Below are 25419 nucleotides of genomic sequence, written 5' to 3' on the forward strand. Positions count from 1 at the left end.
GGAAAGGAGGATGCTTCAATAGGGAGAAGGTGACAATCTCTTGGGCAGGGCAGGAAGTGACACAGGGGGGCAGGAGCTCATCCCCAGGTGGTGCCATCCCCAGACATGGAGCTGTCTTGGGTTCTCCAGGTGAAGGTGTTGGGGAGGAGTGTTGGAAGGGAGCAGGGAGAGCTCAGCTCTTGGGTGGTTCCCCAGGGATGGGAGGGTGGTGCCGGGTTCCTTGCCAGGGGCTGCTGTAGAACTGTAAAACCAGGAACCGCTGCCGCAGTGGGTGGACAGTGCTGTCACCGTAGAGGGAAGATGCTTTCATCACTGCCGGGCCATCACATCAGTCAGGCCTGACTGTCTCCTCTAAGCCTCTGAACATGCTCTACCCTCCTGTTCTCTGCCTTTGGTCACGCTTCTCCTGTCAAGGCTGCCTTCCACTCTCCTTTCTGCAGAGGTTCTGCCTGCCGCCCTCAACATTTCCACCCCACAAAACTTTCCTGATCCTTGGAGCAGACCCCTCTCCACTCTGGAAGCTCTCCCTTTTGTATTTTATAAAAATACAAAATACAAAAAAAAAAAAAAAAAAAAAGAGGCTGCCTTTTCTGATCGGGAGATGGCAGAGTCGAATGGGTAAGAACATGAACTCTGGAGCCAGACCACCTGGGTTCAAGTCCCGTGCTGCCTGACCTCAGTCAAGTGCCGTACCCGCTCTGTGACTCAGTTTTCTCTGCTGTAAAATGAGGGCAGTAATAGGACCTACCCATTAGAGAGGTGTGATGTTTAAAAAAGCCAAGACACATAGGTGCTTAGCATTGTATGAATGTGAACAATTACTTGGCTCTCTAGCAATGTTACCGTCTCTGTCCGTTTGTGCTTTTTGATGTCTGCATATTTCCCTGGTTGGATTGGAAACACCGAGGGCAAGAACAGCCTCCTGGTGCTCCCCACGGTGCCTGCCCCAAGGGGAAGCAATCCTCAAATAAGAGACCATCATGGAATGTGCGGCCTAGGAAAGATAGTCTAGGATCTCCCATCTACTTTACTGCCCAGGCACTGAGCAGAAGAGAAAGTTCAGACCTCAGAGATCATGCTGGCATGACTGCCCATTTCATCCCTTGGTAAACTGAGACTCTGGAGGTGCAGTGGCAAGAAGAGGGGTGGGATGAGGATCTAGGTCACCTCACTCTGCTCAGGACTCCTGCATTGTTCTGACCTCTTCTCCTGGGTCCCCTCACCTTTCAAAAGGTTAGAAAAGAGTCTCTTTCATTCTTTATTTTTATTTCATTTAGAGACAGAATCTTGCTCTGTTGTCCAGGCTAGATTGCAGTGGTACAATCATAGCTCACTGCAGCCTTGAACTCCTGGGCTCAAGCGATCCTCCCACCTCAGCTTCCCAAGAGGCTGGAACTACAGGTGTATGCCACCATGGCCAGCTAATTTAAAAATTTTTTTTAGAGACAGGGTCCTCCCACATTGCCCAGGCTCATCTCAAGTGGTCCTCCTGCCTCAGCCTCCCAAAGTGCTGGGATTACAGGCATGAGTCACTATGCCCAGCCCTAGACAGCCCTTTCACAAACATAAACTCAGCAACCATCATAACCATCCTACAAGGGAAATGCTGGCATTATTGCTATTTTATGGCTAAGGAACCTGAGGCTTAGGGAGATCATTTGACTTGCTCTGAGTCACACTACAAACAAGACCTGCAATTATTTGAGTCCCAGGGCATATATGTTCTTACTTACTCTCTTCACATCAGTGCTCACAGTTACCATTATTATTTTGAAACCTTTTTCTTGAAGTGTGACACATCGAAAGGGACTATTTTCATCCTCCCTTGAGGAGACTGAAGCTCAGGGCTTTTACATGACTTAAGGCCATACAACCCGGAAGCAGGAGGAAGAGGCCTTAATTCTAGACACACAAGCTCCAGCTTTCACTCTTTGAAACAAATACAGCCCATTCTAGTCATTTGCAATAGCTCCGTTCCATAAATTAGTCACTGTTTGAGGCTACACGCAGTGGCTCATGCCTGTAATCCCAGCGCTTTGGGAGGCTGAGGAGGGCGGGTTGCTTGAGGTGAGGAGCTCGAGACCAGCCTGGCCAACATGGTGAAATCCTGTCTCTACTAAAAATACAAAAATTAGCCAAGGGTGGTAGCACACGCCTGTAATCCTGGCTACTCAGGAGGCTGAGGCAGGAGGATTGCTTGAACCTGGGAGATGGAGGTTGCAGTGAGCCAAGATAGTGCCACTGCACTCCAGCCTGGGCAACAGAGCAAGACTCCCTGTCAAAATATAAATAAATAAACAAATAAGTCGCTGTGAACATGGAATTAGCGAATACTGAACCACTGGTCCTAAGGGAAATACAAGGTTAGGCTCCCGCGAGCCTCTGACCACAATATTTTGGTCAACTGATGAATACATAACTTTGTCTTAGGTGCGTTTCTGTTTCAAGACACCTTATGTAATATATAGGGTTGACTCATTAACACTGACTTCACCAGCACAGGCACTCTAACTCATCCCTGAGCAGAGCTTATCTGATGTCCGTTCTCTCCTTAAGGAACATCGCAGCCTTCTTGCGCTTCACACCAGATAGCGTTTCCCTCAGGGGCCATTCTAAACAATGAAACCAAAAATTCGAAAAATGTGGCACTACACAAGCTGTGAGGAGGACACTTATTTATAGTATGAAACACCGAGGCAGAGTGTGGCTTTGTCCATCCTCAACTGGGACTGCATGTGTTGGGCGACTCAAACTTTTTGCCCCTGTGTGCATGCCCATGAATGAGCAAAAGCACGGTGAGCGTCAGCTTTGGGGCTACAGATAAATGTTAATGAGTAGGCGAATTCGCAAATGCCGAATCGGTGAATGATGAGGATCGACTGTACATGCTTGTCGGGGGTGGGGGCAGTAAATTAGAAAGCCTTCAGGCCCTCAACCGTCTTCTCTGTAGCCTTAGCCCTGGTTGGGAGGGTAGGGCATTTAATGCTGTCCCCTAACCCTCTGGGACTTCAGCAGGAGCTTTTCTCCGCCTCTCCCTCGCCACTGCTCTCACCCCTCCTCGCCCCCTTCCCCCGCCGCCACTGTCACACTTGTCCCTGTGCCTGTCACTGACAGAGGGCAAAGTGCTGTCCCAGAGCCAGGCTGCTCCGTGTTTCTGACACCCACGCTAGTGTGATCTGGTCCTTAATCACCTGGGGTGGGGGCTTCAGCCACACTGCTGATCATTTACAGCAAATTAAAATGAAATTCAAGGCTCCCTCCTTCCCCCTAGCTTGGCTTTTGGGCTGCCTCTCTCCCACTCAGGAGCATCCATAGAACCTGAGCCAAACAGAAATCTAAAGCCACAGCTGCCACTGCTACCATAAGAAAAACAAGTCAGAAGAGTGTACTCTTCCTTTCCGTTTGCTGCTTTTAAACATTATTTGCATCTTTGGGTTCTTTCCAGGACCCAACAGCAGCTACTCAGAGTCTTCTAAACCAGCAGCCTAGTGGGACCCCTGGCAGTGCAGGGGTTAACACGGTGACCTCCTTAAGCTGCTGAGATGTCAGGTCTAATTTTATCCTATAACTGGATCTGCCAGTCCTCTTTTTTGCCCAAGTGCTGAGATATATCGGGAAGCCCAGAGTCAGCACTTTTGGTGGCTCAGGAGGCAGCAGGCCCTGATTTTTGCCGAAAGCGGAAAGCCAGAGCCTCCTTGCTGCTCGGCCCCAGAGTCAGTCCCTGGGGTGTGAATGGTAACGACCCGGTTAGTGCTGCACTGGGGCCACCATGCCCCCTCACCTCCTGCTGACTCCCACCCCGAGGTATCCTGTACTGAGCTGCCCCGAGCTGGGCAGCATGAAGGGCCTCGGGGCAGCTCAGTACAGGATGCCCCAGGGAGGATGGAGATCAGAGCCGGCCACTGAAGCCCCCAGCACCGCACACACCTGCTGGAGACGGTCGCGATCGTGCAGCGTCTTCATGTCCCTCCCTCATGGCACGGCACGGCACGGCACGCCCCTGCTCCGTGGCCACACTACCCCGTGCTCACACACATGCACCATGGCCCAGGCCCCAACCCTGACGGTCTCCTGACTTGCAGAAAGCACGTCGTCCACCCCTTAGGCCTGTCAGCTCAGCCCTTTCCTAGAAAGCAAGGGAGCAACATGTTTCACAAAACACCAAGGAGAAGCTAAGCCTTGGCCAGGTCAGAACTGTAGCTGGGCTCCAGGTTCAAGAGACAGTCCAGTCCTCAGTCTTGGAGCTCTTATGTTGAAACATCACAGCCCAGACAGACTCTCCTGCCCTCTCCAGTGCCCTGTCCACCACCTTCTAGACCCCCATTGCTTGGTTTCCAAGATAATATTACCACTTAGATTTACAGAGTGCTTTTACTCTTCAAAGAGCATTTTTTTCTTTCTGGCTTTTTGTGTTTTTTTTGAGATGGGGTCTTGCTCTGTTGCCTAGGCTGGTCTTGAACTCCTGGCCTCAAGCAATCCTCTCGCCCCGACCTCACAAAATGCTGGGATTACAGATATGAGCCACTGTGCCCGGCCCAAAAGGCATTCTTACAAAACCGTGCGGTCCCTGTTAAGTGGATGTTATTAACTCTGTTTCCTTGATGAGGAAGCTGGGGCTCAGAGCCGCTGTTAGTAGGGCTGGGAAGCGAGAATCTCTGCCTCGAGACATAGCCGCAAGTTGTTTGTCCCACATCATGCTGGGGTGGCTGGGAGGGGATCGGGTGAGACAGGGAGCAGCCACTCCACCAAAGAACAGGCCATGCAGAGGGGATGAGAAGGGCTGCGTTACCTCCCGAGAGGCTACTCCAAGGAGAGCGGCTCGGGGTCACTGTTTCCCCCTTTTCAGGCTGGCCCGCTTCACTATCTGCGCCCCTTTCCTGCCCTCTATCAGGTCCGGTTGTAGGCCACTCCCTCTCAGCTCCACCTGCAGACAGCAGCAGAGACAGAAAGCAGGATAGATGGCAAAGATGGGCAGAACACAGGCAGAAAATTGAAAGGAGGCTACACGGAGGCGGCAGACACACTGCCCACAGGGGAGAAGGGAGACTGGAGGGAGCTCATGAAGAGGTGAGTGGAGGGAGGTGTCACGCAGATGGCCCGGCAAGATGGGCAGAGCGAGGCGGCAGTGATGGCGCTGGGTCCCCCAGGGCCGCGGGAGCCTCAGTACCTTGGCATGTTTCATAAAGGAATCAATATCGACCTCCAGCTCACTGGGATCCTCCAGGGGCCCCGTGACAGTCACCTCCTCGTGCTCCTGGGCAGCGTCGGCGCTGGACAAGTCTATCTGCCGAACCACCTTGCGAATGATCTGGGAGAGGAAGGGAAGGAGGAAAGGGCTGGTCAGGCCGGGCACGGGGGCTCATGTCTGTAATCCCAGCACTTTGGGAGGCTGATGGGCAGATCACCTGAGGTCAGGAGTTCGAGACCAGCCTGGCCAACATGGTGAAACCCTGTCTCTACTAAAAAGACAAAAATTAGCCGGGTGCGGTGGCAGGCACCTGTAATCCCAGCTACTCAGGAGTCTGTGGCAGGAGAATCACTTGAACCTGGTGGGTGGAGGTTGCAGTGAGCTTAGACCACACCACTGCACTCCAGCCTGGTCGACAGAGCAACACTCTGTATAAAAAAAACAAAAACAAAAACAAAAACAAAAAACGCTGGTCAAGCCCTCAAGAGCAGGTCCCAGGAATGAGCTCCGAGTGGGGGAGGTAGCCTTTGTCCTAGGAGCCCCTCCTTGAGAGGCCAAGAAGAGGGACAGCCTTTGCCCCATCGCTTTACGGAAAACCCTCTGCCAGACAGCCCTGAAGGGGCCTTGGCAGTGCCATTCCATGACCAAGGTGTGACTGGGTGTGACCTCCCCCTTGAGCCCACAGCCTTCTGTTTTGCTTTTTGGTATGGATGGAAGTTTGCGCTCTTCCCCATTCTACTCCCAGGCGCCTAAGGGCAGAGGGCATCTCTTTTTCGCCCACCCACTCCCGTATTCACCTGTCCAAATATTCAAACCCTTTACTCTGTACCTGCCATGTGGTCTGAGTGGGAGATGAAACATCAGCCAGACACGGTCCCTGCCAGCAAGCAGCTCACAGTGCGGGAGGAAAGACAGACACACAAGCAGCCTCGCTCCAAGGTGATGCGAGCTGCACCCCAGCAGAAGCACATTCGAGACCCTGCCTTGGCTCCTCCTCTCTTTTACCCATAGCTAGCACCGTGCCCCATACTTGACAGGCAAGATCATGTCTCTGAATTAATATCTGCTACCAATCCAATGCGTTTTCACTTCCTTTAAATTATTTAATTATGGTGACGGGGTCTCACTCTGTCACCTAGGCTGGAGCTGGAGTACAGTGGCTCAATCAAAGCTTATGCAGCCTTGAACTGCTGGGTTTAAGTGATCCTCCTGCCTCAGCTTCCTGAATAGCTGTGACTACAGGCATGCGCCACCATGCCTGGCTAACTTTGTGTGTGTGTGTGTATTTCTTTCTTCCTTTTTTAAAAATTTTTTAGAGATGAAGTCTTGCCATATTGCCCAGGCTGATCTAAATGCCTGGGCTCAAGCGATCCTCCTGCCTTGGCCTCCCAAAGTGCTGGGATCACAGGTGTGAGCCGACACACCTGCCCACATCCATTTTATTTAAGGAGGCCCATGGTAGGCCTGGGATGCTCAAACTGCTTGTTTAACAGCTGTTTTCAGGGTTAGGTATCATGGGACTAGGTCTGGGATATTTCCTTGGGGCCGGCCCTTCTGGAAGGGAGCAGCAGAAGCTATTCAGGTTGACTCAGACAAAGCAGTTGTGAGGACACCGTGTCTGGACTGCAGATGACCAAAGCTCCCAGCTCCTGGGCCCTCCATCCCTCCTGGGCACAGGGGCAGCCAGCCTGGCCATGCTCACCTGCTGTGAGGGCAGCAGGGAGAAGCTGCTGGCTTCTACCGCCTTTTAGCTTCTAGCCCACCTGCCTGTCCCCAGCACAGAGGGGAACAACACTCTACACCCACCTTCTTGGTGACAATGTTGCCCTGTTCATCCGTGAACTGTTCCTCTGTCACCTGCTCCCCTGGAATATTCTGAAACTCATTCCCCTGGAATTAGAGAAGAGGAGAAAATGCAAGATTGGTGAGTGGGAGTCTGGGAGGAAGAGGAAATGAAACAGCAGCAGCCAAAATAGCCATGGCCCAATAACTCCCCCAGCAGGAAACTCCGGCTCAGCATGCAGCGGGAACCACGCCAGGGCTCCCAGGGCGTGGGCGACGCCCCTGAGGGTCTGGGAGGCCTGAAGATGAACAGCCCAAGCTTGCAATTGTGCACTCGGCCCTCACAACACCCCCTGGGAACCGGCAAAATGGGGGCAATTATGCAAGTCTGATGGAGGAGGCCCTGAGAGAGGAAGTGAGGCACCTGTTTCCTATTTTTACAGCACTTTGCAATATAGAAAAGCCCTTCGACAGGCAGCATCACCCAGAATGTGACTTGCCCGAAATCCCAGAGCCAGTTGGTGACAGAAACAGGACAATCCAGGTGCAATCCCATGGTGGCACATGCCTGCAATCCCAGCACTTTGGGAGGCCAAGGCCAGAGGACCACTTGAGTCCAGGAGTTCAAGACCAACCTGGGCAACATAGTGAGCCCCCGTCTCTACAGAAAATTTTTAAAAATAGCCAGGCATGGTGGTGTGTGCCTGTAGTCCCAGCTACTCAGAAGGCTGAGGTGGGAGGATCACTCGAGCCCAGGAATTTACAGTGAGCCCAGGTTACAGTGAGCCATGACCATGCCACTGCACTCCGGCCTGGACTAAAGAGCAAGACTTCACCTTTAAAAACAAAAGAAAAAAGAGAAGAGAAGAGAGAGAAAAGAGAGAAAGAAGAAAGAAACAAAGAAGGAAACAGGACGAGCACAGCCTCCTGAGACCCAAAGCTGAGTGTTTAATGTCACTGTCACAACGCACTGGGCACCAGAGGGCAGGTTCTGGTGGGCACCATACACACTCTGGCTCCCATACACAACCTGATCCCGGGGGGACCTCCTGGTCCTTTTCTTCCAGTGTCTCCCAACTCTGGGTCCGGAGCTCCCCACAGCAGTGTCCCCTCAGCCCTGGCCTCCGGCGCCCACACCGCCAGCCCCGCCGGCCTCCTGCCAGGCGGTTACCTTCAGGAAGACCCGCCGCCGGACCACCCTGGTGGAGATGGTCTCCTCGTCGTCACTGACGCCCTCGCTCTCCCCCAGCTCCTTGTCCAGCTCCTGGTGGATGTGCTTCAGCACGAAGCACAGGGACCCCCTGACAATGTGCATCACGTTCTGACAGCTGACCAGGAAGAAACTCAGCAGCACCAGTGTGACCAGGAGCTGGGTGACGAAAGTCCACATCCTCACCTCCTCACCAGCCCGGTCCTCCGGGGACCAGAGCAGCCAGGGGCCAGACCGCCACAGGGGGCCCACCTCTCATTCTCCACTGGGACTCCTGAATCCCCCAGGGACCCCTTGCATTCCCCCTCCCTATCTCTCTGGTTTGCTCTCTTCGTCTCTCACTGTTTCTCTCTCTCTGGGTAGGACACCGAATGGCCCTCTCGGCTGAAGCAGCCCAGCCCAAGTGCCCTTCTGCCCAGCAGCCAGGCTCTGCCCTTAGTGGCCTGGGTGACATCACGCTCCTACAATTTTAGCTCCCCAAACCAGCTGCTGGAGCTGTCCAACCGGGCTAGAAGGAAGCTGGCAGGTGCCCATGTCCTGAGCACTGAAAGCACAAGTGAAAGTCACTGTGTGAGTGACACCCACTGCTGCCTAACCCCGCCCTGCCCCGCCCTGTCCAGAGAGCTGGAAGTGGGGGCTCGGCCTCTTGCCTATCCTGCCCATCCCCATGGGAACTAGAAAGAGTTCTGCCCACGGAAAGTTTCTTACTTTCAGAAAATAACATGGCCCGAGAAACCAGCTACTTGTGTGTCTCCTCGGGCTGCTACTGCAGTGATCTGAATGATGTTCCCCAGCATGGTAGGGATGAGACCAGCTAATACCCTGAACACTTGTCTGTTTCAAAAATTGCCCCAAAAGGGTGAGTGATGGGCTCGCGGACAGTCAAGTCAGCCCAGCAGCGGCCCAGCACAGGTGGTGGGGCCACCTGGAAGCCAGTCTGTAATTCTTATCAGCTCGCAGGGCCTTGCACCCTTCCTTTACGGGGCACAGCCTCCCGAAACTGAAGCATGGAGCTGGTGTGTCTATTTAAGGCCTGTCCTTAAAGGCTCTTCCAGGGCTGGGCTATCAACGCCCACTGAACAGGAACCACGCATATTAACTCGTGTTTACAGAGCTGATTCACAAATGCAGCCGCAGCAGCTGTGGCTGGAAAAAATTTCACTTTCTAGATCAGGTTGTTCCTCTCTGAGTGGCAATGCAGCATGGCAGAAAGAACACAGATCCGGGACACAGCAGACTGACCCCGCAACTCACCTACTGTGGGGTCTTGGGAAGGCTGGGTACCTTCTCTGTGCCTCAGTTTCCTTATCTGTGAAGCAGGGATTAAAGTGCTCTCCCCACTCCTCTCCCTCAAGGCTGCTGGGATAATCATGCCGCTTTTGAATGCTAACACTATGAGTAATAATGGCAAATGCTTGTGATAGTGCATGGTTCTTTGTGGATTTCACGTTATTTCAGAGACACCTTACCACAAGCCTAACCAAGGAGGTTCTATCGTCTTCCCGTTTTACACAAAGGAAACAGAAGTAAAGTATTCTGCCTAGGTAGAGGAGTAAGTAAACGGAGGAGTCACATTCCAAATGCCTTTCACTCCACAATGCTCCTCATTTCAACAAGAAAGCATGGGGAAAAGTATGTGCAAAGAAGCCAGGCATGGGGAAACATCTGGTTTTGGCCCAGTCAAGAAGAGTCCAACTTCAGATATTTCCTCCTAAGTCCTCAGGGAAATCAGCTGGGTCACAGTCATTTCAGGCCACCTCCCAAGTCCCAAGTTACAAGCAATCTCTCTATCTCCCTGTCACTGTTTTCAGAGGTCCAGTGGAAATACTAATAAGCGGGTGCTTTGCAACCATCAGTCACCTTCAAGGGTCTCCTTATCAGCCCTTGGGCCTGTGAGACAGGCACCGGCAGCAGCCTGCCGGGCCCTCCTATCAGCGTCTCCAGTTCTGGGCTGGGCATGCTGGCCTTGCACGTGCATGCTGGACGTGAGGATGTAGGGCTTGGGAACTGAGGGATCTGACCCTCCTGGTCCCTGACATTGGTCCACTGTGTGACTCTGGAGAAAGCCCTTGGCTCCTCTGGTCTGCAGTGCCCTCGTTTATAATTGAGGGGGTTGGATGTGTGATCTAGAAGGCCCTTCTAGCTCCCCCCACCAAAGGCTGACTGCAGAGAGGCAGTGGGAAAAAGTGCTATAGGCGTCTTTCTCTTTCCCCAGGGATTCAGGAGAAGAGACCCAGTTAAGATCATGTGTGCTCTGGGAGCAGGAGAACTAGGTGCCCAGGAGGGCCTGATGGAAGAAATGCACGGGCCACCTGTGGTGAGGAGTGCACACAGGTGCTGGCCCCGCCTGGGGCACATACTTGGCAGGGGAGCATTCTAAATAAAACCTGACTGAATTCCTAGCAGTTCTATGGCCGGCAGCTCAGGGTCTTCCTTCCAGAGCCACCCTAGTCCTGGAGTCTGAGGTTCAGGTAGAAAAGAAGGGAGAGAAGGAAAGAAAGAGAGGAAGGAGAGGAGGAAGCACCATGCCTGGATGAGGCCTGAAAACAGGAAGAGACAGAACATGTCGTTCATGTACACACTAAACACGCAAATGTGGAGAACAGCAGTGCATGTTTTATAAGAACACAAATGGAAAAGACATCCATTAATATGATGGCCAGGATGTGCTTCCAAATAATAGGTCAGCGGGAGAAAGTGGGGGTGCAGATGAAACAAGATTGGCCACAAGTAGATCATCATGGAGCCTGGAAATGGGGAGGGGGGAATGAATCAAACAAAATTAAGTTCAGCAAACTCAAAGGGAGTCCAGAGAAGTGGAAGAAAGGAGGGAGGGCCGGGAGAGGGAGGGCCGGGAGAGGGAGAGGCCCGGGAAATCAGGAGCAGGAGAGGAAACCTCTCTATCCCAGAGCCCCTCTTCTACTTGGTGACCGCCATCCAGAGTCCACCTGAATAGCCACAGAATTCCAGAGCCAAGTAACTTCGGCGACATTCCAATCACTCCCTCCTTTACCAATGAGGACCCTGACGTGCTGGAAAGAGAGCACCTTGGGCACATCACACAGGACACTGTAGGAGGAGAGTAAGCCCGACGCCCAGTGCTGGGTTCCTAGCCCTTTCTAAAACGAGACGGAACAAGAAAACCAACAAAAGCCACAACTTTGGAGTCAGCCAGACCTAGCTCAGAGCCCACTTCTGAAACTGTGGTCTTGAGCAAGTTGCTCAGCCACTCTGATCAGCAGCTGCCCAATGGGTACAGGCACCTTAGCAGGGATCCGGGAGGCAGAAAGGCAGGCCTTACCCTTGACTTCTAGAGAAAGGGAAGCACCACCACAAGTGTTAAAGGAAGGAGATATGCTTAGCTCAGGGCTTGAGTGTCTGAGAGGCAGCCCTGGAGTCCCGGTCCCTTCCGCTGCTGGGAAGGAATAGCAGCATGCAGCTCCCCTCAGGCTCTTACCTGCACCACCTGGGTGAAGGTGTTCCTGGCCTCCTGCACCTGCTCTCCTTGACCTTGCTGCCTCTGGTCCCTATCGGCCTGGGAGCTCTCAGCCTCGGGCTGTTCTGTCCGTGTGTGCTCGCTTACAGACACCAGGACGTTCTCGGACTCCTGAGATCCACTGGGCTCTAGCCCTTCGGTCGTGGTGCTCGTTCTCTGGAATAAGTGTGGGTCTTGCGTGACCTCCTCTCGCCAGGAACCTTGTGCAGCATCTTGCAGGTATGAGACAATGGAGCCGTCTGGATCCCAGTCCTGCAGTCTGGGGTCCAGGGGAGGCAGCAGATGGCCGGCCGGGGAGAGAGAAAGGACACCTGGTCACCCATCAGTCTCACTCCTTTTAGACACTCTCCCCCTCCAGAGCTCTGGCTCATCAAGGACACGGACTGTCCTCTCATCCCCCCAAAGGTCAGGAGCACGTGAGCACACTGCCCACCTCACTGCTGTGGTTCAGAGGGGTACACGTGGCCCATCTAATGCTGTCCAGGTGGAAAGGCCACTGGTCCCTCGCTGTGGGTGAACGGCTCGCCCTTGGGGCTCCCAGGGCACTTGGCTCACCCTAATGGTCCAAACACTGGGGCCTCCACTCTCATCCCACATCCTCAAACTCTGCCACCACCTCCTTCTGCTTTCTGGGCCCTTCCCATTCAGCAGTCCTCATCTGACAAGGTGGTCATTCTCTCCCCCTCGAGACATATTCTCCCGCGGCTCTTGGAAGGTGCTGGCCTGGCGTCCCCCCTTCCTCTCTGGCCACTGTTGCTCCGTGTCCTCTGCTGATTCCTCATAACTTTCCTGACTTCTGAACATTGGAGCGCCCTGGGATTCAGTTCTCAGACCTCACCATTGTCCACATCCGCTTCCTAAGCAAGCTTGTTTATCCTATGGTTCCAAAGCCCATCTCTATGCTCAGCGTGCCTGGATGTGTGTCTCCAGCTCAGCTCTCCTCCTCGAACTACAGCTGTGTGCATCCCGCTGCCTCCTCCACATCTCTACTTTGTTGTTTTCTGAGACAGTGCTTCACTCTGTCTCCCAGGCTGGAGTGCAGTGGTACAATCACAGCTCACTGCAGCTCTGCACTCCTGGGCTCAAGCCATCCTCCCGCCTCAGCCACTTGAGCAGCTAGGGCTGCAGGCACATGCCACCACGTCCAGCTATTTAAAAAATTTTGTAGAGATGGGTCTGGCTCACAGGTCTACTTTGGATCTCTACTCAGCATCTCCAGGACAGTGAGATCCAATCCACACTCAGAATCTTCTCCCCTAGCCTGTCCCACCCCATCCCTGCTGCCATCCCAGGTATCTTCATCCTTGCAGCGGGCAGGTCGAGGACATCACTGCCCTCCTTGACCCCTCTCTTCCTCTCTTACCTCACATTGTATTTGCCAGCAGATGCTTCGGAAATATGTCCTGCACCCACCCACCTCTCAGCACGGCCACCGCTGCCGTTCCAGCCCATAAGCCCACGGCCCTTTCCTCCCGACGCACCTCCTGCTTCTCTGCCAGGTTGCGCCAGCCTCCTCTCAAGGCAGGTACAGCTTACCCTGCTCACCCTCCCCTCCCTAGCTTCATGGGCTTGGTTACTCTGTTAGGGCACGTGCCAGGCACGGTCTCCTTCACAGGGCTAGGCCTTCTATGGGGCATCCTCCCTGAGATGTCCTCACGCTCACCCTCAATTCCTTGAAGTCTGTCAGCTGGCACTCATGCAGGCCTCCCCTGGCCGCCCATCTGTAATTCCAGCCGGCCTTCTTTCCACACACACTCCTACCTCCTGTCCTCCTTCTCTGCTTGATTTTTCTTTTTAGCACATATTATCTAGAATTTCTGTTTTAATGACTTCTAATTTTATTTACTTTATCTTGTTTCTTATTAGTTTCCCTGCTAGAACTACGCTTCTTGCAGGTAGAGACTTTTTTCTGTTTCATTCGATGCCGGCACCCAGGCACTCTTTATAGGTGCCTGGCACACAGTAGGCACTCAATAAATACTGTTGAGTGAGTGGATGAAATTCATCTGTCCCCATTAGAAGGCTGACCAAGGTCACAGCACCAGGAAGTGACACAATAGGCCTAGAGCCCAGGCGTTCATGTTCCCAGTTAGCAATGCTGGATAATGCAGGGGCCAGCATTCAGCCCCCGCAGGTGCTCAATAAATGCTTGTTGAAGGAACGGCCGTCCCAGGAAGGTGCCTCTCTCCCGGGAAGGCCACTATTTCACTTCACACCGGCTTAAGCTCCATCTGTTCAATCCTCCCCATGAATCCAAGGATTTGTGTAGGAAAAAAAATTGAATCTTTGCTGTCTCAACTTCCAAACTACTTCCTTTCCCTTCCTGTTAGGGCATTGGGGCTACGCTGAACGGATCCTGTGGAATGACCCTTCCAGCCTGGGCCTCAGGGTGGGACTGAGGGGTCACACAGGTGGGGAAAGGACACGAGAATAGCTTTCCTTTACCTGGCCAGTCCTGAGCTCCTTGGGGTGGGGGCCTGGAACAGCTGCCCGGGGGCACAAGAACCGTGTCCTTTCTTTAGGGAAAACTTAGCAAGCCAGGTGACCTGAAGGAAAGGGGATTCCTCTGTCATCTGCTTCCTGTGCTAGCCCAGGAGGACAACGTGAGCCCCACCTCATGTCTGTCTCATCTCTTTCTGTAACCGCAAGGGCCTGGCTTGCCTTGGCATCCTTCCCTGCACTCAGCAGAGGGGCGTAGTGTAGGCCCTGGCCCAGATGGGACGATGAGAGCTCCAAGGTGAGCCTGCCCTCGGCTGCAGACTCGCAGTGTCTGGGAAATGCACCCCCTTCTCCTGACCTGCCGACGCTGCTTTTCTGCTGCAGCACGGGGGGTGGGGGGGTCTTCTCAGCCCAGGAAGCTTGGGGAGGAGAGACCCACTGCTCTACAGCTGAAAGCTCTGTCCTGCCCCAGATAAGCCCACCAGCTCCTCCTTCAAAGGGGATAAGTGGGGAGGGCGCCATTCTCAGCTCCATCACATGCAGGCTGTGTGACTGCACACAAATAACTTCCCTGGGTACTGGTGCTTCTAAATATGGTCTTCAACTAAATATGGCCTTCAACCAGAAGCACGCAGAGGGAGAGGAGCTCAGAACACCAGCTCCAGCAGCACACTGACCCATCGTCTCCCCCAGCCTCATCATTGCTCTCCTGTATGAGCCCTCTGTGTGCCCTCACGTCCCTAAGCAAGCCCTCCCCATGCCCCAGTGTTCCTAAAAGAGCCCTCTCCGTGTCCTAATATCCCTAAGTGAGCCCTCCCGGCGCCCTGATGTCCCTAAGTGGGCCCTCCAAGCCCCTGATGTCCCTAAGTGAGCCCTCCTTGAGCCCTAATGTCCTCAAGTGAGCCCTCCCAGTACCCTCATGTCCCTCAGTGAGCCCTCCCAGCCCCCTAATGTCTCTACATGAGTTCTCCCAGCAGCCTAATGTCCCTAAGTGAGCCCTCCCGGTGCCCTGATGTCCCTAAGTGAGCTCTCCCAGCACCCTGATGCTCTAAGTGAGCCCTCCCAGTGCCCTAATGGCCCTAACTGAGCCCTCCCAGTGCCCCAGTGTTCCTAAGTGGGTCCTCCCAGCAGCCTAATGTCCCTAAGTGAGCCCTCCTGGCACCCTAATGTCCCTAAGTGAGCCCTCCTAGTACTGTTATGTCCCTAAGTGAGCTCTTCTGGTGCCCTGATGTCCCTAAGTGAGCCCTCCCAGCTCCCTAATGTCCCTAAGTGAGCACTTCCAGTGCCCTAATGTCCCTAAGTGAGCCCTCCCAGCAGCCTAATGTCCCTAAGTGAGCCCTCTGGGTGCCCTAATGTTCCTAAATGAGCCCTCCCATCACCCTAATGTCCCGAAGTGGGTCCTCCCGGCCCCCTAATGTCCCCAAGTGAGCCGTCCTGGTGCCCTAATGTCCCTAAGTGAGCCCTTTCCATGCACTAATGGCTCTAAGTGAGCAATCCAGGCACCCTAATGTCCGTAAGTGAGCTCTCCCAGTACCCCAATGTCCTAAGTGAGCCCTTCCAGTGCCTCGATGCCCTAAGTGAGCCCTCCTGGCACCCTACTGTCCCTAGGTGAGCCCTCCCAGCTCCCTAATGACCCTAAGTGAGCTCTCCCCACGCTCTAATGTCCATAAGTGAGTCCTCCCGGTGCCCTAACATCCCTAAGTGAGCCCTCCCGACACCCTAATGATCCTGAGTCCTCCTGGTGCCCTAATGTTCCTAAGTGAGTCCTCCCCATGCCCTAACGTCCCTAAGTGAGCCCTCCCGACACCCTAATGATCCTAAGTGAGTCCTCCTGGTGCCCTAATGTTCCTAAGTGAGTCCTCCCCATGCTCTAATGTCCCTAAGTGAGTCCTCCTGGTGCCTCGATGTCCTAAGTGAGCCCTCCTGGCACCCTACTGTCCCTAAGTGAGTCCTCCTAGCTCCCTAATGACCCTAAGTGAGCTCTCCCCACACTCTAATGTCCGTAAGTGAGTCCTCCCGGTGCCCTAACATCCCTAAGTGAGCCCTCCCGACACCCTAATGATCCTGAGTCCTCCTGGTGCCCTAATGTTCCTAAGTGAGTCCTCCCCATGCTCTAATGTCCCTAAGTGAGCCCTCCCGACACCCTAATGATCCTAAGTGAGTCCTCCCGACACCCTAATGATCCTGAGTCCTCTTGGTGCCCTAATGTCCCTAAGTGAGTCCTCCCCACACCCTATGTCCCTAAGTGAGCCCTCCCGACACCCTAATGATCCTAAGTGAGTCCTCTCGGTGCCCTAATGTCCCTGAGTCCTCTCGGTGCCCTAATGTCCCTAAGTGAGTTCTCCCCACACCCTATGTCCCTAAGTGAGTCATCCCAGTGCCCTAATGTCCCTAAGTGAGCCCTCCTCATGCTCTAATGTCCCTAAGTGAGCCCTCCTGGCACCCTAATGTCCCTAAGTGAGCCCTCCTGGCACCCTAATGTCCCTAAGTGAGCCCTCCCCATGCCCTAATGCCCCTAAATGAGCCCTCCCAGTGTCCTAATGTCCCTAAGTGAGTTATCCCCATGCCCTATGTCCCTAAGCGGACCTAAGTGCACCCTTATGTCCCTGAGTGAGCCCTCCCAGTGCCCTAATGTCCCTGAATGAGCCGTCCTGGCACCCTAATGTTCCCAAGTGAGCCTTCCTGGCACACTAATATCCCTAAGTGAGCAATCCAGGCACCCTAATGTCTGTAAGTGAGCTCTCCCAGTACCCCAATGTCCTAAGCGAGCCCTCTCAGTGCCTTGATGTCCTAAGTGAGCCCTCCTGGCACCCTACTGTCCCTAAGTGAGCCCTCCCAGCTCCCTAATGACCCTAAGTGAGCTCTCCCCACGCTCTAATGTCCCTAAGTGAGCCCTCCCCACGCTCTAATGTCCCTAAGTGAGCTCTCCCCATGCTCTAATGTCCCTAAGTGAGCCCTCCCCGTGCCCTAACATCCCTAAGTGAGCCCTCCCGACACCCTAATGATCCTAAGTGAGTCCTCCTGGTGCCCTAATGTCCCTAAGTGAGTCCTCCCCAAGCTCTAATGTCCCTAAGTGAGTCCTCCCCATGCCCTATGTCCCTGAGTCCTCCCAATGCCCTAATGTCCCTAAGTGAGTCCTCCCCATGCTCTAATGTCCCTAAGTGAGCCCTCCCGGTGCCCTAATGTCCCTAAGTGAGTCCTCCCCACGCTCTAATGTCCCTAAGTGAGCCCTCCCGGTGCCCTAATGTCCCTAAGTGAGTCCTCCCCATGCTCTAATGTCCCTAAGTGAGTCCTCCTGGTGCCCTAATGTCCCTAAGTGAGTCCTCCCCATGCTCTAATGTCCCTAAGTGAGTCCTCCCGGTGCCCTAATGTCCCTGAGTCCTCCCCATGCTCTAATGTCCCTAAGTGAGTCCTCCCGGTGCCCTAATGTCCCTGAGTTCTCCCCATGCTCTAATGTCCCTGAGTCCTCCCAGTGCCCTAATGTCCCTAAGTGAGTCCTCCCAGTGCCCTAATGTCCCTAAGTGAGTCCTCCCCATGCTCTAATGCCCCTGAGTCCTCCCGGTGCCCTAATGTCCCTAAGTGAGTCCTCCCCATGCTCTAATGCCCCTAAATGAGCCCTCCCAGTGCCCTAATGTCCCTAAGTGAGTTATCCCCATGCCCTATGTCCCTAAGTGAGCCCTCCCAGCACCCTAATGTCCCTAAGTGAGCCCTCCCCGTGCCCTAATGTCCCTAAATGAGCCCTCCTGGTGCCCTAATGTCCCTAAGTGAGTTATCCCCATGCCCTATGTCCCTAAGTGAGCCCTCTCGGCACCCTTATGTCCCTGAGTGAGCCCTCCCAGTGCCCTAATGTCCCTAAATGAGCCCTCCTGGCACCCTAATATTCCTGAGTGAGCCCTCCCCATGCCCTAATGTCCCTGAATGAGCCCTCCCCACCCTCTAATGTCCCTAAGTGAGTTCTCCCAGTGCCCTCATGTCCCTGAGTGCTCCCAGCCCCCTAATGTCTCTATGTGAGCTCTCCCAGCATCCTAATGTCCCTAAGTGAGCTCTCCCAGTGCCCCGATGTCCTAAGTGAGCCCTCCCGGTGCCCTAATGTCCCTGAGTGAGCCCTCTTGGCGCCCTAATGTCCCTGAGTGAGCCCTCCTGGTGCCCTAATGTCCAGAAATGAGCCCCCCAGTGCCCCAATGTCCCTAAGTGAGACCTCCCGTCACCCTAATATCCCTAAGTGAACCCTCCCAGTGCCCTAATGTACCAAAATGAGCCCTCCCGGCACGCTAATGTCCCTAAGTGAGCCCTCCCCATGCCATAATGTCCCTAAGTGAGCCCTCCCCACGCCATAATGTCCTTATGTGTGTTCTCCCAGTGCTCTCATGTCCCTAAGTGAGCACTCCCAGCCCCCTAATGTCTCTACGTGAGCTCTCCCAGCACCCTAATGTCCCTAAGTGAGCTCTCCCAGTGCCCCGATGTCCTAAGTGAGCCCTCCCAGCACCCTAATATCCCTAAGTGAGCTCTCCCCGTGCCCTAATGTCCCCAAGTGAGCCCTCTCGGTGCCCCTAATATCCCTAAGTGAGCTCTTTCCGAGCCCTACTGTCCCCAAGTGAGCCCTCTCAGCAGCCTAATGTTCCGTAAGTGAGCCCTCCCAGCGCCCTAATGTCCCTAAGTGAGCCCTCCTAGTGCTCTAATGTCCATAAGTGAGCCTTCCGGGTGCCCTAATGTCCCTAAGTGAGCCCTCCTGGCACCCTAATGTCCGTAAGTGAGCCTTCCGGGTGCCCTAATGTCCCTAAGTTAGCCCTCTCAGCAGCCTAATGTCCCTAAGTGAGCCCTCCCAGCAGCCTAATGTCCTTAAGTGAACCCTCCCAGCAGGCTAATGTCCCTAAGTGAGACCTCCAAGTGCCCTAATGTATGTAAGTGAGCTCTCCCGTCGCCCTAATGTCCCAACATGTGCTCTCTCAGTGCTCCTCGGGGTCTCTCCTGCTGGGCATACCTGGTGGGGTCTTGGGGAGGCACTGGCTTTTGCAGATGGCACCTACACTCCTATATATGGCGTCTGCCAGACTGAATGTATTTGCTCCTGTGCAATTAGAACCCAGGGTCAGGGTTGGTATCAACACCTCTGTCCTCACTGCCAGGCACAATCTTACCCAGGAGCCCAGAAGACAAAGAGGGACCCTGCTCCCGCAGTCAAGCTCTTACCTGTCCTGACTCCTCTCCGTCACCTGACTCACGGTGGGGGAGTATGTGACTCGGGCTTGCCCCCTCTGATGGCCTGAAACAAGAGACACTTCATTCTCTGAGTCCTGCCCTGCACCTGTCGCGTCATCCTGCCTCTTAGAACCTGGCAGCTTCTCTTCTGACCTCTGACCTTCCTCCTGTTCAAGCAAATCGATAAGGCCATTTGTGGCATCTGAATCCACTGTGTCGTCCTCCACAAGTTCCAGAGAGCCCAACTCGGGGCCCCGCGGTTCCTCTGAGAGTGCCCCCTCCAACTTCCACTCGTGACCTGTGGCGTCAGAGTCCTCAGCCTTGCTGCACTCCAGAGAGGAGTCCTCAGCAGTGACCAGGGAAGGTGTGAGGCCCGCGGACCACACCTGCATGTCAGACATCTCCAGCATGGTGTCATGCTCCGTGGCCGCCAAGGGGATGGCGTCTAGGACGGCCACCTCGTTCCAGTACTGGTCTGCACGTAGCGGAGAGGAAAGCGCACAGCCCAGGGAGGCAGGGGACAGCAGCTCGTCCTGCAGCGAGGAGTAACCTGGATGGGCAGACAGAGGGCAACATGCTCCAGCAGCGATTCCTGTCCCACGCATTCACATGCAGGTCAACGCACACGCACACACACACACACGCAGGCACGGCCAGAGAGGTGCATGCACATTCAGGGTGGGTTGGGGCTTTCCAAGCTCCAGGCCCAATGCTCAGGCCTTCTGGCTACTGCCTGGGCATCCAGGCAAGAGAAGCAAGGCTCTGAATTGGGTGGGGGCAGCCAGGGTGTGAGGCAGGGATGGGGGAGCTCCCTGCTGGATGGTGAAGAGGAGATTGGACTCTTTCTTATCCAGTTCAGAGCACTAGATAAAGAAGCCTTTATCCAAAGGACTTGTGCTCCAATCTGTCTCTGATCCCGCGAAAGCTCCACTTCTCCATGGCTGGGCAGAAATAGATATAGCTCCTCTACTCAAAACTTCACTTTAGCTCAGTTCTTAGGTTCTCAGGGATGTACCTTAAAGGGAAGGAAAAGCCACCAGAACCAGGGGTAGTAACCAGGCTGCCCTTGAGGGGCCTACCAGGGTATACCAAACACCCATAGACCTCAATGTGGTGGTCACATGGGAAACAACCTTCTGGTGTGGCCAGGTGTCACCCTCCTCAAGTTGCTTATTGGTTCTAGAAACTCTGAATGATCTAAAGTGCCAGAGGGGAGGGCTCTTAGGGCTCAAAAGGGGCAAGGTCAGAAGGCACCAAGAGGCACCAGGTCTGCCCGCCCCAAAGCCCTGTGTCCAAGAGCCCTGAGCTGTTTGTCCCAGCTGCAGGTCAGCACTGACCTGGTGGGATGGGAGCCAGCTCGCTCATGCCCTGAGCGCATGACCCGTAGTCACCATGGCCTGCCCATCTGTCGTTCCCTGCTCCCTGGCTGGGATGGGAGTCCCTGCTGATGTTCTGGTTGGCTTTGGCACTGGCTCCCTGATGTTCATAAGTGACCGTGACACTGAGTGAGTGGCATGCATGCACATGTGCATTTGCGGGGGCATCAGCGTTCCATCCGGGGCTTCTCAGCCCTCCTCTGGCTGGGAGCAAGGACCTCTGCTACAGGAGAAAGAGGTCTCTGATGTCCCTTCAGAGCAGGTGCCTCTGTGGGTGGGAGAAGGGAATAGAAGACAAGATTCTCCAATGGGCTTGGCCTGTCTAGGAAACCAGGAAACAAGTACGTGCTTACAGCAGCTGGAAAGCCCACGGAGCTGAAAGTGAACCCTGTGAATGGGCAGGGCTGCCCCTTGCATCTCTCTGCCATCCAGAGATGTCCAGACAACCCCCAGCCTAGAGTTCAAACCTAGTTCAAATGCTCCATTCTGCCATTCAGTCCCTACCCCCACCTCTACTCACATCCAACTGCCCCCAGGCTGTGCTTTGATTCAAGCCAGGTGGGTTCCTTTCTTGCCCTCTTAACCCTCCGTTAAGGGCCTCAGCTCCTGATCACCTGCTCCCCTGCTTTTACATCACTAGCTCCATTTATTCTCATCCACTCACTGTTCAACCAAAACAAGAGAGGTCCCATTACATGCCAGGCACTGTGCTAGGGGATGACAAATCCCAAACACACATGAACACGAACACACACACACACTCACACACATACACACACTCACACACACTCTCACCCACACACTCACAGATGGGCCAGCTTCTTGTTTCATGGCATTTTCACAGCTTCCGCTCCTGTTGATCCCTCCCATCTCTGAGGCTGTCCTAGGGCCCTTGCTAAGGCTGTTCTCGGAAATGCAAACCCATGAGGACAGGGCTGATGTCTGCTTTCCTGTCCCCACCCTTTTCTACAACAGGATTGGGCCTCCACTAGCCCCATGACCACTGCAGAGCTCTCCAGGTGTGTGAGGACCCAGCAGCTGGAACAGAAAGACCTCAGGCACATTTAGTGGAACTGCAATTGCTAACATGTACCTGTGTGTTCAACGTGCCCGGAGCCGGGCTGTGTACTCGGCATGCATTCTCTTAATCTCCCCAGGAAAGTTTTCTTCCCTACAAGTCTACTTGGTTCCAGGTCCCAAATGAGCGGGGAGGATGAGCCTGTGAAGGTGGGGTGGCTGGGAGCAGGGCTACACAATGGCAGAGACTGAGGGAAACCCCTTTTAGCTCTGGCCAAACTAGGAAGAACAAGGAGGAGGGAGTGGGAAGAAAAGATGAAATGGGTCACATCTTACCATGAAATGAACTCCAAGTCACTGTACATGAAACTGTGACTTGAGGAATTATATAGCTGACCAGGGCTCTGGCCTTCAAACCCTTCATAGAAAGGCCTCCAGATATACAAAAGCAGGACATTTTGGGGTCAAGTGATGATTATTTTTCTTATTACTCTTGCGAGCATTTTTTAATTTACATCACATACTGAGCATTTTTGTTGTTGTTGTTTTTTGAAGCAGAGTCTTGCTCTGTTGCCCAGGCTGGAGCGCAGTAATGCAGTCTCAGCTCACTGTAACCTCTGCCTTCGGGTTCAAGTGATTCTCCTGCCTCAGCCTCTCCACTGGGAGTAGCTCGGATTACAGGTATGCACCATGACACCTGGCCAATTTTTGTATTTTTAGTAGAAACAGGGTTTCACCCTGTTAGCCAGGCTGGTCTCAAACTGCTGACCTCAAGTGATCTGCCTGCCTCAGCCTCTCAAAGTGCTGGGATTACAGGGTTCAGCCACTGCACCCGACCATTGAGCATATTTTTAGTGCAAAACATATCTTACGTGTTATTTTTAATTGCCACAACAACCCTACAAGGAAAATAATGTGATTCCTACTTTATACATTAGGAAACTAGAGGTTTAGCAACTTGGGGAAGGTCACATAGCTAGTAAGTTTGGTCTTTCCCATAGACTTTGCCATTAATCTCTTTTAAAAATAGCTTTGTTGAGGTATGTTTGACATTCAATAAATGTGTATCTTTAAAAGGGGGTAAATTGATGCATTGTGAACATGTGTACCCCCATGAAGCCATCACCTCAAATAAGAAAATGGACATTTGTCACCCCAGAAAGGTCTTCTCAAGCTTCTTTGTAATCTCTCCCTCCCCTTTCCCCCTCCACCAACCCCCAAACCATTCCCAGGTGACCCTGATCTTCTTTTCGTCACTATACATCACTTTGCATTCCCCAGGATTTTACATAAATGGATTCATACAGTATGCACTCTCTCTTTTTTTTAAGCCTGGCTTCTTTCACTCAACACAGTCATTTGTGTTTCATCCATGCTGACGCATGTATCAATAATTTATTTCTGTTGTTAAGCCATAGTCCATTGGATGGATATATCACAGTTTGCAAATCTATTTACCTGCCAATGGACATTTGGGTTGCTTCCAGTTTGTGGCTATTACAAATAAAGCTGCTAGTCTGTATGAACATAATGCTTTCTTTTCTCTTGGGTAAATAACTAGGAATGGAATGACTTGACCGTACAGTAGGTGTATGTTTAACTTTATAAGAAATGATCAAGTAGTTGTACCATTTTGCAGTCCCACCAGTGATGTATGAGAGTTCCAGTTCTCCCATATCCTCACCAACACTTTATATGGCCAGCCTTTTTAATTTTAACCATTCTTTTTGGTGTGTGGTGGTACCTCCTTATAGTTTTGATTTGTATTTCCCTAATGAGTAATGATGTTGAGCATATTTTCATGTGCTTATCTGCCTTGTGTATATATTCTGGGTGAAAAGTCTGTTCGAATCTTTTGTTCAATCTAAAAACTGAGTTGTTTTCTTATTATTAAGTTTTGAGAGTTCTTTATATATTCCAATACTATAGCAGATGGTTATTTGCCAATATTTTCTCCCAGTCTGTATCTCGTCTTTTCATTTTCTTAACAGTGTATTTTGAAGAGCAGAAGTTTTGATTTTGATGAAGACCAATTTGTCAATTTGTTCTTTTATGGATTGTGCTTTTGGTGTTGTATCTGAGAAATCTTTGTCTTAACCAAGATTTTTAAGGTTTTTTTCTTATGTTTTCTTCTAGAAGTTTTAAGTTTTAGATATTACATTTAATCTATGACCCATTTAGAGTTGATTTTTGTACACAAGGTAATAATCCAAGTTCATGTTAGTTTATATTTTTTGCATAAATATTCATAAATGATATTGGTCTGCAGTTTTCTTGTTAATTGTCTGTCTTCCCAATATCAGGGTAATGCTGGCCTCATAAACTTAGCTGAGAAGTATTTTCTCATTTTCAATTTTCTAAACAAGTTGTTTCTTCCTTAAATGTTTGGTAGAATTCACCAGTGAAGCCATCTGGGCATGGACTTTTCTTTGTAGGAATGTTCCAAACCATACATTTAATGTCTTCCATTTATATGGGGCTATATCTGTTTCTTCCTAAGTGAGCTTTGAGAGTTTGTGTCTTTCAAGGAATTTGTTGATTTCACCTGTTTTCCAATTTACTGACATAAAATTGTCACAGTATCCCTTTATTGTCCTTTTACTACCTGTAGATATTCTATAGGTAGTATATATTCCTTATTCCTGATATTGGTAATCTGCAGGTCTTCTCTTTTTTCATAATCAGTTTGGCTAGAGGTTTATCAATGTTATTGATCTTTTCAAATCACCAGCTTTTGGTTTCATTAAGTTTCTCCAAGTTTTTCTGCTTTCTATGTCACTGATTTCCACTCTAATCTTTATTATTTCCTTTATTCTATGATTTTAGGTTTAATTTGCTCTTCTTTTTCTAATTTCTTAAGGTAGAAAACTCTTTATTTTGCTTTCATTTTTGAAGTTACTGTGCTAGGTATAGAAGTCTAGGTTACTTTGGAGATATTGTTTCTTTCCTCTTTAAAGATGTGGCATACTTTAAAGATGCCATACCATGTTCTGGCTTGTGTTGTTCCTTTTTTTCTTTCTTTTTCCTTTTTTCTTTTCTTTTCTTTTCTTTTTTTTTTTTTTTTTTGAGACAGGTTTCACTCCTGTTACCCAAGCTGTAGTGCAATGGTGCAATCTTGGTTCACTGCAACCTCTGCCTCCTGGGCTCAAGCGATTCTCCTGCCTCAGCCTTTGAGTAGCTAGAAGTACAGGCATGCACCACCATGCATGGCTAATGTTTGTATTTTTTGTAGAGATGGGGTTTCACCACGTTGCCCAGGCTGGTCTCAAACTCCTGAGCTCAAGTGGTCCACCCACCTTGACCTCCCAAAGTGCCAGGATTACAAGCATGAGCCACCATGCCCGTCCTTGGCTTGTGCTGTTTCTAATAAGAAATCTGATGTCAGTCTTATTTTGGTTCCCTTGTACATAACACATTTTTTTCCCCCTCTGATTGCTTTTAAGATTTTTCTCTTTACCACTGGTTTTGACCAGTTTGCTAATAATGTGCCCTGATAGAGTTGCTCACATGTTTCCTGCGCATGGGGTTCATCAAACTTGTTGGATCTATGTCTTTATGATTTTTATCAAATTTGGCAAATTTTTGTCTATATTTCTTTTTTTTTCTTTTTCTTTTTTTTGAGGGGGATGGTTGAGAACTCTGTTGCCCAGGCTGGAGTGCAGTAATGTAATCTCGGTTCACTGCAACCTCCACCTCCTGGGTTCAAGCAGTT

At 52.0% G+C, this 25419-nt stretch overlaps 1 protein-coding gene across 29 annotated transcripts in view; it reads right to left on the bottom strand.

Moving 5' to 3' along the window:
• ANK1 (ankyrin 1) overlaps positions 1–25419 on the bottom strand; it is a 246513-nt gene that overhangs the window by 3452 nt on the left and 217642 nt on the right. For 7 of the 29 annotated variants that reach the window (XM_065519140.1, XM_005563174.4, XM_005563173.4 and 4 more), the window contains 5 exons: positions 19306–19864; positions 11638–11935; positions 6995–7078; positions 5168–5308; positions 4790–4924 (listed from right to left, as the gene is read on the bottom strand). In XM_065519140.1, coding sequence (XP_065375212.1) covers positions 4826–4924; positions 5168–5308; positions 6995–7078; positions 11638–11935; positions 19306–19864 — 1181 coding nt within the window. In that variant the 3' untranslated portion in view covers positions 4790–4825. Of the gene's footprint in view, positions 1–4789; positions 4925–5167; positions 5309–6994; positions 7079–8141; positions 8586–11637; positions 11936–19305; positions 19865–25419 lie in introns of those variants that run through there. The other 22 variants (XM_073998714.1, XM_005563179.4, XM_073998713.1 and 19 more) reach the window with 11 other exon arrangements.

Source organism: Macaca fascicularis, chromosome 8 (assembly GCF_037993035.2).
Source record: "Macaca fascicularis isolate 582-1 chromosome 8, T2T-MFA8v1.1".
Lineage (NCBI taxonomy): Eukaryota > Metazoa > Chordata > Mammalia > Primates > Cercopithecidae > Macaca > Macaca fascicularis.